This window comes from Canis lupus, chromosome 23 (assembly GCF_011100685.1).
Source record: "Canis lupus familiaris isolate Mischka breed German Shepherd chromosome 23, alternate assembly UU_Cfam_GSD_1.0, whole genome shotgun sequence".
Classification (NCBI taxonomy): domain Eukaryota; kingdom Metazoa; phylum Chordata; class Mammalia; order Carnivora; family Canidae; genus Canis; species Canis lupus.
The window spans coordinates 33580013-33592902 of record NC_049244.1 but is presented as its reverse complement, the minus strand read 5'-3'; the positions used below and the strand labels follow the sequence as shown (position 1 = coordinate 33592902).

The 12890-nt window shown below is 34.0% G+C and overlaps 1 protein-coding gene across 4 annotated transcripts in view; it reads left to right on the top strand.

Annotated features, from left to right (window-relative positions):
* STAG1 (stromal antigen 1) overlaps window positions 1-12890 on the top strand; it is a 393362-nt gene that overhangs the window by 110015 nt on the left and 270457 nt on the right. For all 4 annotated transcript variants that reach the window (XM_038570965.1, XM_038570961.1, XM_038570962.1 and 1 more), the window contains exon 2: window positions 7662-7772. In XM_038570965.1, the coding sequence (XP_038426893.1) occupies window positions 7744-7772 (29 nt within the window). In that variant the 5' untranslated portion in view covers window positions 7662-7743. The remainder of the gene's footprint in view (window positions 1-7661; window positions 7773-12890) is intronic.

The window sequence follows — 12890 nt, the reverse complement described above, 5'->3', positions numbered from 1 at the left end:
TAAAATGTTTTTATTATGAAAGAGTATTTGGCTTTTTGTTTTCCCTTGAGATTTTGCCAGGTGCTTTCTGTCGTAAGTTGAGATGATCATGTAGTTCATTTTTCTTCCTTCCTTCCTTCCTTCCTTCCTTCCTTCCTTCCTTCCTGGCAGGAAGGCAGGAGGAAGGAGAAGAAGTAAGAAGAAAGACAAGAAGAAAGGAAAAAACACAAAAAAGAAAAACAACAAGCAAACAGACAAGAAATAACCCTGCCATCCCTAACTCCTCATCTTATTCTTGCTTTCTTCGGCGTTCTTCTTTTTTTATTTCGTTCTTTCTTTCTTTCTTTCTTCTTTCTTTCTTCTTTCTTCTCTTTTCTTTCTTTTCTTTTCTTTTTTCTTTTCTTTCTTTTCTTTTTTTCTTTTTCCTTATTAATGTGTTAAATCAACCAGCGTTTCTAAGTTGAACCACTGTTGGATTCCTATAATAAATCTCACTTGTCTATGGCATTTATTACATTCAGTATGCAGTTGGATACTGTTTGCTAGGTTTTGGTTTTTGTTTTTGCTGTTAGGATTTTTTACATCAGCATAATCTGTTCAGATTTTCTGTTTTTCTTGAGCCAGTTTTGTTGGCAATTTGTGTGTTTCTAGGAATTTGTCCATTTCATAGTGAGTTATGTAATTTATTGTCATACAGCTGTCCATTCTAGTAATCTTTTTATTTCTGTAAGGTGGATAGCAATATTCCTACCTGCATTTGTCATACAGTCACATCTTTTATTTTTTGTACCTGGTGTATTTAAAGTCTACTTTATTGATTTTTTCAAAGAACCAATTTTTGACCTCAGTAATTTTTCTAGTGTCTATTTTCTATCTTCTGTAATTTTTATTTCTTTCTTTTCCAGACTTTAGGTTTAGTTGGCTCTTCATTTTTTCATTCCTTGTATTGTAGAGTTAGCTTGTTGAATTTAATTTTCTTTCTTTCTTTTATTTATTTATTTATTTATTTATTTAAAAATTTTTTTATTTATTTATGATAGTCACAGAGAGAGAGAGAGAGAGAGGCAGAGACACAGGCAGAGGGAGAAGCAGGCTCCATGCACTGGGAGCCCGATGTGGGATTCGATCCCGGGTCTCCAGGATCGCGCCCTGGGCCAAAGGCAGGCGCCAAACCGCTGCGCCACCCAGGGATCCCAGTTTTCTTTTTTTTAAAGTGCAGCTAATACTGCCCTCAGAGCACTGCTCTTGCATCTCATTTTTTGTCATACAGTGTTTTTGTTTTCAAATGTGTCAAAGTAGTCTTCTTTTATTCTTTCTTTGACCCATTAAGAATATTGTTTTATTTGCACATATTTGTGAACGTTCCAGTGTTTTCCTCTTTTTGATATCTAACTCCTTTTCATTATGTTCAGGGAAGACACATCCTGTGATTTTATCATTTAAAATTTACTGAGACCCTGTGTGAAAAATTAGCTATTCTGGAGAATGTTGTATTTGTATTTCAGAAGAATGTATATTCTGTTTTTGGGTATAGTGTTACATATATTTTAGGTCTAGTGGGTTTATGGTGCTGTTCCTTTCCTTTGTTTCCTCATTGCTCTTTTGTCTGACACGGTGTTTAGTTAAAAGTGGTTTATTGAAATCATTATTATAGTACTGTTTCTTCCTCAGTTCTGTCATTGTTTCACGTATTTTGAACTGTGCTCTTTGGTATATATATGTTTATGATTGTTTTATATTTCTGATGAATTGGTCATTTTTGCTCAAATATATTCTTTTATCTCTTATAAAATTTGGACTAAAATTTTATTTTGTTTCACATTCACATAACTACTCCAACTTTCTTTTGGTGACTAATTGAATAGAATATCTTTTTGCATGTTCTTATTTTCAACTTCTTTGTGTATCTAAGTCTAAAATGAGTCTGTTGTAGACAGCATATAATTGGATCAATTTTTAAAAATCACTATTATGCCAATCTGTCTCTTAACTCTGGATGAATTTAATGTTAGCCTAGAAAGTAAAACTGCTGGTTATTTTACCAGCAAAAGATAGGTTTATTTGGGAGTAACAAGAGAATTGTAATTTGGGATGAGCAAGCTATAGCAAAAGTATAGGGAAGTTGGAAGAACAAAGAAAAGGTATGCCCTTTTACAGAGGAAAGGGAGAAGTTGGGAGGGTTATAAACAGAAAGTTCATTGGTATAAACTCAGAAATCTAAGTATAGTGGCTTCACATTGGCTGAGTGTTGTCTCTGATTGGCTTGTCTATTGCAGGTAGAGTAAGTAACCTTCCTTTGTCCTGCTGGGATAGTAAAGCAGTATTTACATGTAATGTTCATCTCTTTCTGTTGGATCTACAATTAATGTTGAGCACTGTGTGTGAATATCTTTTGCTGGTTTCCCAACTCCATTCTAAATGATGTTTCTTTTTATTAATTTCACAAATATGTTTAAAATGATTGCTGATAAGGAAGGACTTTTGCTAGTGAAACAGTTGTGTTTCACTGTTTGTATTCTTTATGTATTATTTCTTCTTGCTGCTCACTGCCTCCATCACTACCCTTTTTTGTATTTGATCTTTTTCTAATGTACCATTTTCATTTTTACTTTCACTATATTTTAAAATTATTTTCTTAATAATTATCCTGGTGATTATAATTAATATTCTAAATTTATACACATTTAGTTTGAAGTGATAATAGCTTAGACTTAATAACATAAAATTCTGATACTATAGCCATCCCTCTCCCTTATGTTACTGTTATAAATTATATCTTATTTTTTGTGTGTGATTCCAGTATTATTAACATACAGTGTTATATTAGCTCCAGGTGTACAATATAGTGATTAAACAGTTCTCTACATTTCTCAGTGCTCAGTGCTCATCGTGATAAGGTTACGCTTAATTTCCTTTACCCATTTTATCCACCCCCATCCACCTCTCTTCTGGTAACCATTAGTTTGTTCTGTATACGAACAAACCTCTTCATTTATGAGTCTGCTTTTTTGGTTTGTCTCTTTCTTTCTTTATTTTCAGTCTCTTTTTTCCTTTATTTTTACATTTTTTGTTTTTATGTATGATTGAAATCACATGGTATTTGTCTTTCTCTTACTTATTTTGTATTCTCTAGGTCTATCCTTGTTGCAAGTGGTAGGATTTCATTCTTTTTTATGGCTGAGTGATACTTGTATATACCACTTACCCTTTATTTATTTAACTACTGATGGACACTTCGGCTATTTCCATAATTTGGCTACTTTAAATAATGCTGTAGTAAACACAAAGGTCTCATATATTTTTGAGTTAATGTTTTCATATTCTTCGGGTAAATGCTGAGTATGGAATTATTGGATCATATGGTAGTTCTGTTTTTAATTTTTTTGCAGAACCTCCATACTGTTTTCCACAGCAGCCGCACCAGTTTGCATTCCACATGTTCACCAACACTTGTTTCTTGTGTTTTTGAATTAGTTGTTTTCACTGGTATGAGGTATTATCTCATTGTCATTTTGATTTGTGTTTCCCTGATAATAAGTGACGTTGGACATCTTTTCATGTGCCTTTTGGCCCTTCTGTATGTCGTCTTTGGAGAAATGTTTCTTCATGTCTTCTGTTTATTTTGTTTAGATGCTAACCCTTTAACAGATACGTCACTTGCAGATATCTTCTCCCATTCAGTAAGATGTTTTTTAATCCTTCAGTGTGCAGAAACTTTTCCTTTTAATATAGGTCTAATAGTTTGTTTTTGCTTTTATTTCCCTTTTCTTAGGGAACATCTAGAAAAATGTTGCTTCAGCTAATGTCATAGAAATTATTTCCTGTCTGCTGTCCTAGGGTTTTTTTTTTTTTTTTTCTTTTAAATTTCAGATCTCACATCTGGGTACTTAATCTATTTGAGTTTGTTTCTTTGTATGATGTAAGAATGTGGTCCAGTTTCATTCTTAAGTATGTAGCTGTCCAATTTTCCCAAAACTGTAAATTATATCTTTATACATTGCATGTCTAGTAACATAGTTACATAATTATTGTGTGTGTGTGTGTGTGTGTGTGTGTGTGTGTGTGTATAAGTCTTAGAAGAAATAAAAATGTAAATTATAGGCTAAAAATTCAGTAATATTGGCTTCTGTATTTTCCTCTGTAGTTAATTTTTACCAGTGTTCTTTTTTCTTTAGATGGCTTCATGTTATTGCCTGTTTCTTTTTATTTTTCTGCGAAGGACTCCCTTTAGCAATTCTTGTAGGTTAGGTGAGGTCTAGCAACAAAGTTTCCTGAACTTTTGTTTTTCTAGGAATGTCTTCATTTTTTCCCTACTTATGAGGGATAGTTTGCTAGATATAGATTTTTTGTTTGGCAGATTTTTTCCAACACTTTAGGTCTGTCATCCAACTGCCTTCTAGTTTACAAGGTTTCTGATGAGAAATTGTCTGTTATTCTTACTGAAGATTAGTTGTATGTGATGAGTCATTTCTGTTTTACTTCTTTCAATGTTTTCTTATTGTCTTTACCTTTTATTATTTGATTGTAGTTTGTATCTGTGAATCTCTTTTGCATTTGTCCTACTTAGAGTTGACATTCTTGATTTTGCAGATTTCTATATTTGGTGAAAATTGGTAAGTTTTTCACCACTATCAGACAGTCTTTCAACTCCTCTTTCTTTATGTTCTTCTGGAAGTCTACCTTTCTTCTTCTGAAAGTCTCAGCCCGATATCTGTGCTTATTCAGAGATGGTTTCTGTCAACCTCTTCTTTCCTTGTTAATGGGCCATAATTCCTTTTCTTTGTATGTTTTGTGTTTGTTGTTGTTAAAAACTGGACCTTTTCAGTATTATAATATGATAATACTAGACACTAGATTATTTTTTTTCCCCAGGGTTTATTTCCTCTTGAGATCTGCAGCCATCTGCTTAGTGACTTTTTAAAAGTATTTTTTTTAATGACTGTACTCCGTGTCGTGTGTGGTAACTGAAATTTTGTGATTTCCATACTCAGCAGTTAACTTACTGATTTTTTAAGCCAGTAGGAGTCAAAGGGAAAAAAAAAAAACCAATCTTTTGGTGTTTGCTGAGTTATTCCCTCAAAGGTTAGCCATGCTGCTTACTTCTTTGCCCTAGTCTTCACCTTATGCTTGCACAGAGGCCCAGTGATTAGCTAGAGTTGCAAGCCTGTAGTACTCTCATATCTTGTGTTATATATGCTTCTGTCCCTGGTATAGGTGATTAATGATTTAAAGCTTTTGAGCCCCATCATATCTTCCTTCTATCCTCTTTATTCTAAAGCTTTTCAGATTGTCTGCTGTTTTTCATACTCCCACTGTCTGTTGCCTCAGGCAGCTGCCTTGTAGTATATGTTTTCAGCTCCTTTGGAAAGATGACATCTGAGAAGCCCTTCAAAAGACACAACTATAATTTTTGGGAATAAGATCCATGTTGCTTTCTTTGCTACCATTAAGCTGAATCAGGAATTTGGTCTGTCATCCTTACGGGCACTGTTGATCTGGGGGAGGGGAGTTGGTAGATAAATACACAAAAATGTTACAGTGCTTTCTTTCCACACTTAGTAGGCTCTTTATTACGTACACTTTGTTATAGTCTTTATTAGATTTCAGATGTTGTCTGTAAAATTTGATTTTGTCAGTTTTGCAAACCTGAGACTTGCTTTACTGAGAGGCTGGTTATTGGAGCTTCTATTCTTCATTTTCCAGAACATCAATCCTTTCTTCCATTTTTGAAGATTAATTATCACTAAGTATATAAATCAGTATTTACTTTTTTTCTTTCAGCACTTGAAAGATGTTATTCCATTGACTTTCAGTTTATATAGTTTTCAAAAAGAGTCTCATGAAGTTCTTATCTTTGTTTTTCTATATGTGAGAGAATCTTTTTCTTTAGCTCTCTTTTTAATTGTCTCCTTAACTTCAGATTTTAGCAGTAAATATATTTCAGGATATTTATTCTAGTTGGGAATTCTCTGATTCCATTTGTGTTTTAATATCTTACATTATTTTTGAAAAGTTCTTCTCTATTAATCTCTTTTACTCTGTTTTTTTTTCTCTCTTGGGATTCCAAACATATATATTTATTTTATTCTATTTGATACTGTATCATAGCTCATCTTGGATGCTATGTTTTGTTCCACTTTCCCTCCCCTTTTTTTTTTTCTTTGATAGGCTTTATTTTTTTAGGGAAGTTTTATGTTCACAACAGGCTTGAACACGTGGTAGAGAGATTTCCCCTATACCCTAGTTCCTACATGCCTACAGCCTCCCTCACTTTCAAGTTTTCATACCAGAGTGGTACATCGGTTATAATCAGTGAACCTACATTGACATGTCATTATCATCTGAAGTTCATAGTTTACATTAGGGTACACTTTTCGCGTTGTATAGTCTATGGGTTTTAATAAAGGGGCATACAGAGAGGAGAGAGAAACCCAAGCAGACTCCATGCTTAGCGCAGAACCCAATGCAGGGCTTGATCCCAAGATCCCAGATTCATGACCTGAGCCAGAACTGAGAGTTGGACCCTTAACTGCCTAAGCCACCCAGGTGCCCCTAGGGGCAACTTTAAATAAATCTGCTATAAACATCCTCGTGTACATTTTTGTGTAGACATAAGCTTTTAATTTATTTGGATAAATATCAAGGACTGTGTATGACAGTAGGTACTGATTGATCATATCATAGTCTGTATATTCTGTATTCATTTTACTTTAAAATATTTTTTTTTCAAAGGATTTAAGTAGACATTTTCTCTAAGAAGACATAAATGATCAATGGGTAGATGAAACGGTGTTTAACATTACTAATTATCAGCAAAATGCAATCAGAACCACAATGAAATACTACCTCATAATTGTTAGAATGTCTGTTATCAGAAAGTTAGGGATAAATGCTGGTGAGGTAGAGAAAACTGAACCTTTTACAGTGTTGGTGGGAATATAAACTAAGAAAGCTTCTATAGGAAATGGTATGGAGGTTTCTCAAACAATTAAAACTACCATGTGATCCAGCAGTCTTACTTTGAGTCCATTTCCAAAGAAAGTGAAATTATCATCCTGAAAACATGTCTGTATTCTCATGTTTATGACAACATTATAGTTGCCAAGTTACAGAAAATTTAAATGGTTATTGATGAATGAATAAATAAAAGCTGGTGCATATTTTATATACAATGGAATATTATTTCGTCTTACAGGAAATCTTGTCATTTGTGACAACATGGATGAACCTGGAGGACATTACACTAAGTGAAATAAGTCAGAGAAAGACAAATATCAAATGGCATCACTTACATAAGTCGAATTCATAGAAAGAGAGTAGAAAGTCTTTGCCAAGGGCTGGGGGTGTTTGAAATAGTAAGAGACTGGTTAAGGGGTAAAGCTTTCAGTTTCAGATGAATATGGTCTGAAGATCTAATGTGTAATGTGGTAATATACAGTTGATAACACTGAATTATATAATGGAAATTCGCTAAGAGAGTAGAATTTAAGTGTTTTCACAGTCAGAAAAGAAGGTATATATGTGAGGTGATGGATATATTAATTTGTTGGGTAAGCCCTTCACAATGTGTACGTGTATCAAATCATCACATATGCATTAAATATTGTACGGTTTTATTTATCAATTATATCTTAGTAAAGCTGGAAATAAAATAATTGTCTTTTTCTTTTTTTAATTAACAGGATTGACTTTGAGGTTATTTAAAAAGTTTTGAATTGTACAGCCTTGATTCTTTTGCTCCATTGTGGAAAGACCTCTTCAGCAATGATTACTTCAGAGTTACCAGTGTTACAGTAAGTATTACAGTTTTCATATGTTTTAAAAAATATGACATTTATGTATGAAATGCTTTCTTTAATAAGACCTATCAAATAGGTTCTCTGATATTTGACCAATATGCCTGAGATCAAACAGCTATTAGATTGTACAATTACCATATCTGTGCATGACCCTTGCTATTGTAATAGCAGTATTTTTGTGGTATTGAATAAAGAAGATGTTACTGTCCTTATCAGGAGTCTCCACACAATGACCCACGGACCAAATCTGGAATGCTGTCTGTTTTTTTTTTTTTTCTTTGTTTTATAAATAAAGTGTTACCAATACAGAGCTACTCTCTTTCTTTTACAAATTCTTTGACTGCTTTTGTGCCAGAAGTTGTGATAGAGAGTGAATTGCCTGCAAAATGTAAATATTTTTTTGGACTGTTTATAGAAGTTTATTAACTCCTACATCATACTGTTTCTCTGACACATACTCTCCCACCTTCTTTTCCTTAGATTGATGATGTTGGGCCGTTCTGGTTGCATTGGCATTTCTGGTAGCATCTCATTAGATTTGTTGGAGTTCTAGGACAGATCTAGAATTGGGTTTTATTTTGTATTCATTGGGAAATTCAGTGTAGTAGCAGATACTTTTCCTTTTGTAGATTTCATCAAGATGCAAATTAGGAATCTGCATACTGTGATCTTCTATGAGAAAAATGGTTTAAATATAATGAAAATGATTTAACAGTTTATGTAATTATTTATATTTTTTTGTCCCAGTTCATTTATATACCTCTTTCCTAAGAGATCATAGGCACCTTTTTAATTGGTTACCTGGCCTTGTTTTTTTCCTCCAGGTATCTAAGACAAAGAACAGCTGTCTAAATTTCTTTACCTGCTTGAAAAACTATCAGTACCTGGGACGCTTGGGTGGCTCAGCGCTTGAGCATCTGTCTTTGGCTCAGGGCATGATCCTGGGGTCGGGATCAAGTCCCACATTGGGCTCCTTGCTGGGAGCCTGCTTCTCCCTCTGTCTGTCTCTGCCTCCCTTTCTCTCTCTCTCTCTCTCTCTCTCTCTCTGTGTCTATCATGAATAAATAAATAAAATCTTTAAAGAAAAAAAAAAGAAAAAGTATCCATACCTATGTTTCTTTTTCCACCCAAATATAGGAGATAAAATTTAAGCCCTTTCTAATTAGTTAACTCACGTGTTTTAATACTCTCTAACTTGAAGAATTTTGGAGATCTCCACATAATATTTTCTTCTTCTTCTTTTTTTAATCTTTGTCCTACCTGCAGTGCCTACTTACCTCTACTCTTACCTGGCTAGCTCACTAATCCTGTAGGTCTTAGCTGATGTGCCATGCCTCCAGTAAAGCTCCTCTTTCCCCTCAGAGTTGGGGTCGGTTTCCTAATGTTCTTTGCTTTTCTTCTAGCACTACACTTAACAGAATAACCCTAGTTTCTGCCTAAACTGCACTTTTTAATCTTATACCATTGAGTATTAGGTAGGCCCATTAGAAAATATGTCTTTAATTAAATATGGGACAGAGGTTGTATTTAAGTAAATACTGTATTTAAAGAGATGTATCAGCACAGTAGTATTTAACATCATTTTCTTGTGAATATAAACCTGTATTATGATTATGGATAGTGCGTAGTTGTGATCTGTTAGGTGGGTAAATGAACTTTGCTTTCAGTCTGTCAGTGGGAGATAGTACTCTTGGCCATGTTGAGATCTAGGGAACATTTATTGAGGGCATACAGTTCTTTGAGGATTTTGACAGATATTTTAGCAGCATATGTTATCTTGTTTAATCCAGCCGGCAATACTGTGTCTGCATTATAAGTGAACGGAGATGTATTTCTTTGTGTCTGTAAATGTTAGTTTCCTTCATTTGTAAAGTGAAGACAATAAATTAGAAATCAGTCTTGGGGTGTCTGGGTGGCTCAGTTGATCTCAGCTCTTGATCTCAGGGTTGTTAATTCAAGCCTCATTTTGGGCTCGATGCTGGACGTGGAGCCTACTTAAAGAAAAAGAAAAAGAAAAGAAATTGATGTCTACAGTGTCCTTAAAAACAAAAATATTCTGACTCAGTTCTTAATGTTTAGTTCAGTAATGGTTTTTATAAGTGGATCAAGAAAGGTAATTCCTGTGAGTGACCTTGTTATTTCTTGGCTTACTTAGATATTATTATCACTGATGAATTTGTCACCTTAGTGATGTTTTTACTATTAGGCATTGTGAAATATTATCAGTTACCACATATTTTTATATTTTCCTACATAGTATAGTACCTGAAAGTATGTTAGTTTCTGGGGAGAAAGAGCATGTAGTAGAGATTCAGTCTGTGGTGTTATGAAGCTTATATAAATAGGTATAAATGACATAATCATAAATATATAGATCTGCTATTGTGGGTGCTAGGAAGGTAAATTAGAGAATTTTTTGAAAAATTTCCATGTGCCTTGATTTAGCTACTGTTCTATGGAAAAGACAGTTGAGCTTAACTGAAGCAGATGAAAGGTTTGAGAAGAAGGGATCAGGGTATTAATTTTAGACTGAAGATATGGCATGTATAGAGATCCTGAGTTAGGAGAAACCATGGTATGTTTGAGAGACTGAAACAAAGCTCTTCTTTCTTTCTTTTCTTTCTTCAGGGTTGGGGATGGAGAGTGACATGAGATTAAGGCTTGTGAGTAGAGTGGGGCTGTATCATACAGGAACCTTCTTAAATGATATTAAGAATTTTGAGTTTTTCTTTTTAGGGACAGTAAGAAGTCACTTTAGGATTTTAAGCATGAAAGAGATGCATGGAGAGATTTAGAAAATCACTCCTAGGGTAGTATAATGATTATTTGGCAATAGTTGAAGCAAGGAGACCTATTAGGAGGAGGATATGTAGTATGCAAGCCAGTTATGTTGACAACTTGAACCGAAGTAATTACAGTGCAAATGGAGGGATGTAGACAGAATTTGAGAGTTTTAGGGAATAAAATTTATTTTTTTATCTGATTCTTCAATTCTTTTAATTACTCTTTAGTAGTCTTATAAATGTGAACATTAGTCAGTAACAGGACCTTGTAGGTTTTTTGTGGCAGTAGGTCAAAGTTTGAATTTTTTTTTAAAAGGTTTTATTTATTTACTCATGAGAAACACACAGGGGCAGAGACATAGGCAGAGGGAGAAGCAGGTTCTCAGCAGGGACCCCAATGCGGAACGCAATCCCAGGACTCTGGGAGCATGACCTGAGCCAAAGGCAGACATTCAATTACTGAGCTACCCAGGCGCCCTGAAAATTTGAAATTTTCATCGAACATTCTGTGTCTGTTCTAGAGAGAAATTTGTTACTGTGTAATCAGAGTTACTGTACAAGGACAATTGTTTTAGCTCTGTAATAGTGTAAATCTAGAGACAGATGGGGGGGCATTTGCGTGGCTCAATCAGTTAAGTGTCTGCCTTCAGCTCAGAGCATGATTTCAGGGTGCCAGCACTGGGCTCCCTGCACAGCTGGGAGTCTGCTTCCCCTTTTGTGCTCTCTCTCCCTCTCTTGCTCGCTATTAAATAAATAAATAAAATCTTTAAAGTAAAATAAAGTTAGAGATAGTCTAAGTGCTCACTGATAGGGAAGTAATTAAATAAATTTCCTATGTATCATGGAGTACTATTCAGGAATTCTGTGTATTGGTATGGAAGATTCTTATTAATTAAAAAATTTAAAACTGAAATATAGTTAGAAGAAAGTAAAAACAATAAAATACAATATTTTGATATGTATTTATATATGCAAAAACATAAATAGGGCAGGGTAGTGCTCAGACTGTTAAAAATGTTATGCTGCAGGTTGGGATTCAGAGTTAGTTTGTGGTAATGTGAAACTCTTCCTTGTATTCTTATGTACTTGCTATTGCTTGAAATTAAAAAAAATTATATATGTGTTACATATTCTAATAAACATTCATACTAATTGGAATGTATTAGTAGTTGTTGGTAATAGCCATCACTTTTAAATTGGCGGCAGTTGGCAGAATTAGAAAATAAATTGTATCTTTTTCATATCAGTAAACTGTAGTGCTCAAGGATAAATTATTTCACTAACACATTACATATTATATGCTAGAACAAACCTGTTCTTATAGTTGCTTTGTGATTTAAAGTATCAAAAGCACTAGTAGATTTTGTCCACAAATGAGCAAAAGGAAAACAATATTTGCGGTCTAGTATTCTGTTATGGAGATAGAGAATTCAAGTTTACCTTGAGATCTAAGTGGACTGTGCCATCTCCTAGGTATGTGACTATGAACAAGATTATCACGTTTTCAGATCTTTCATTTGTTTATCTGTATTGATATAATAATGTTTTCTTACAAGGTTTTTGTGCATATTCTAGATATGCACTATAGATACAAGTAGCACACGGTATATCTTAACATAATCTATTTGGTCTATATTGAGGAAGAAAGTATGACTTGTTCTTTAGCAGAGATGAATAAGATGAACTAGATCAGAAATTGTTGACTGTTAGTGGCTCAGATTCCTGCTTTTATGAATATTATTGGACTGCAGCCGTGTCTATTCACTTACATATTAGGTAGGCTGTATTCAGGCTATGATGCTAGAGTTGAGTGGTAGAGAGATTTTCAGATCCCCAACCCCAATATATTTACGGTGTAACCCTGGACTAGATCAATATTATTTATAACTTTATTTTATCTTTTTAATAAGTTTTGTAAAAACTTTCAGTATAATGAATATACATTGTTATGGTAGTTTCAGGGTTAAGTGTAGTGATTCAATGCTTTTGTGAATCCTTGACTAAATTTTAAAAACCTACTTATTTTTACTGCTTATTTTTCTTACTCTTGCTCTATGGTATTTCTTTTCCATTCAGAGGGTCCCCTTTAATATTTTTTGTAAGACTGGTTTAGTAGTCATGAACTTCTTTAACATTTGTGTGTCTGGGAAACTCTTTCTTTCTCCTTTTATTCTGAACAATAGCCTTGCTGGATTGAGTATTCTTGCTTGTAGGTTTCTTTCTTTCAGCAGTTTGAATATATTATGCCACTCTCTGTTGGCCTGCAGAGTTTCTGCTGAAAAATCAGCTGATTGCCTTCTGGAGTTTTCCTTGTATGTGTTTTCCTTTC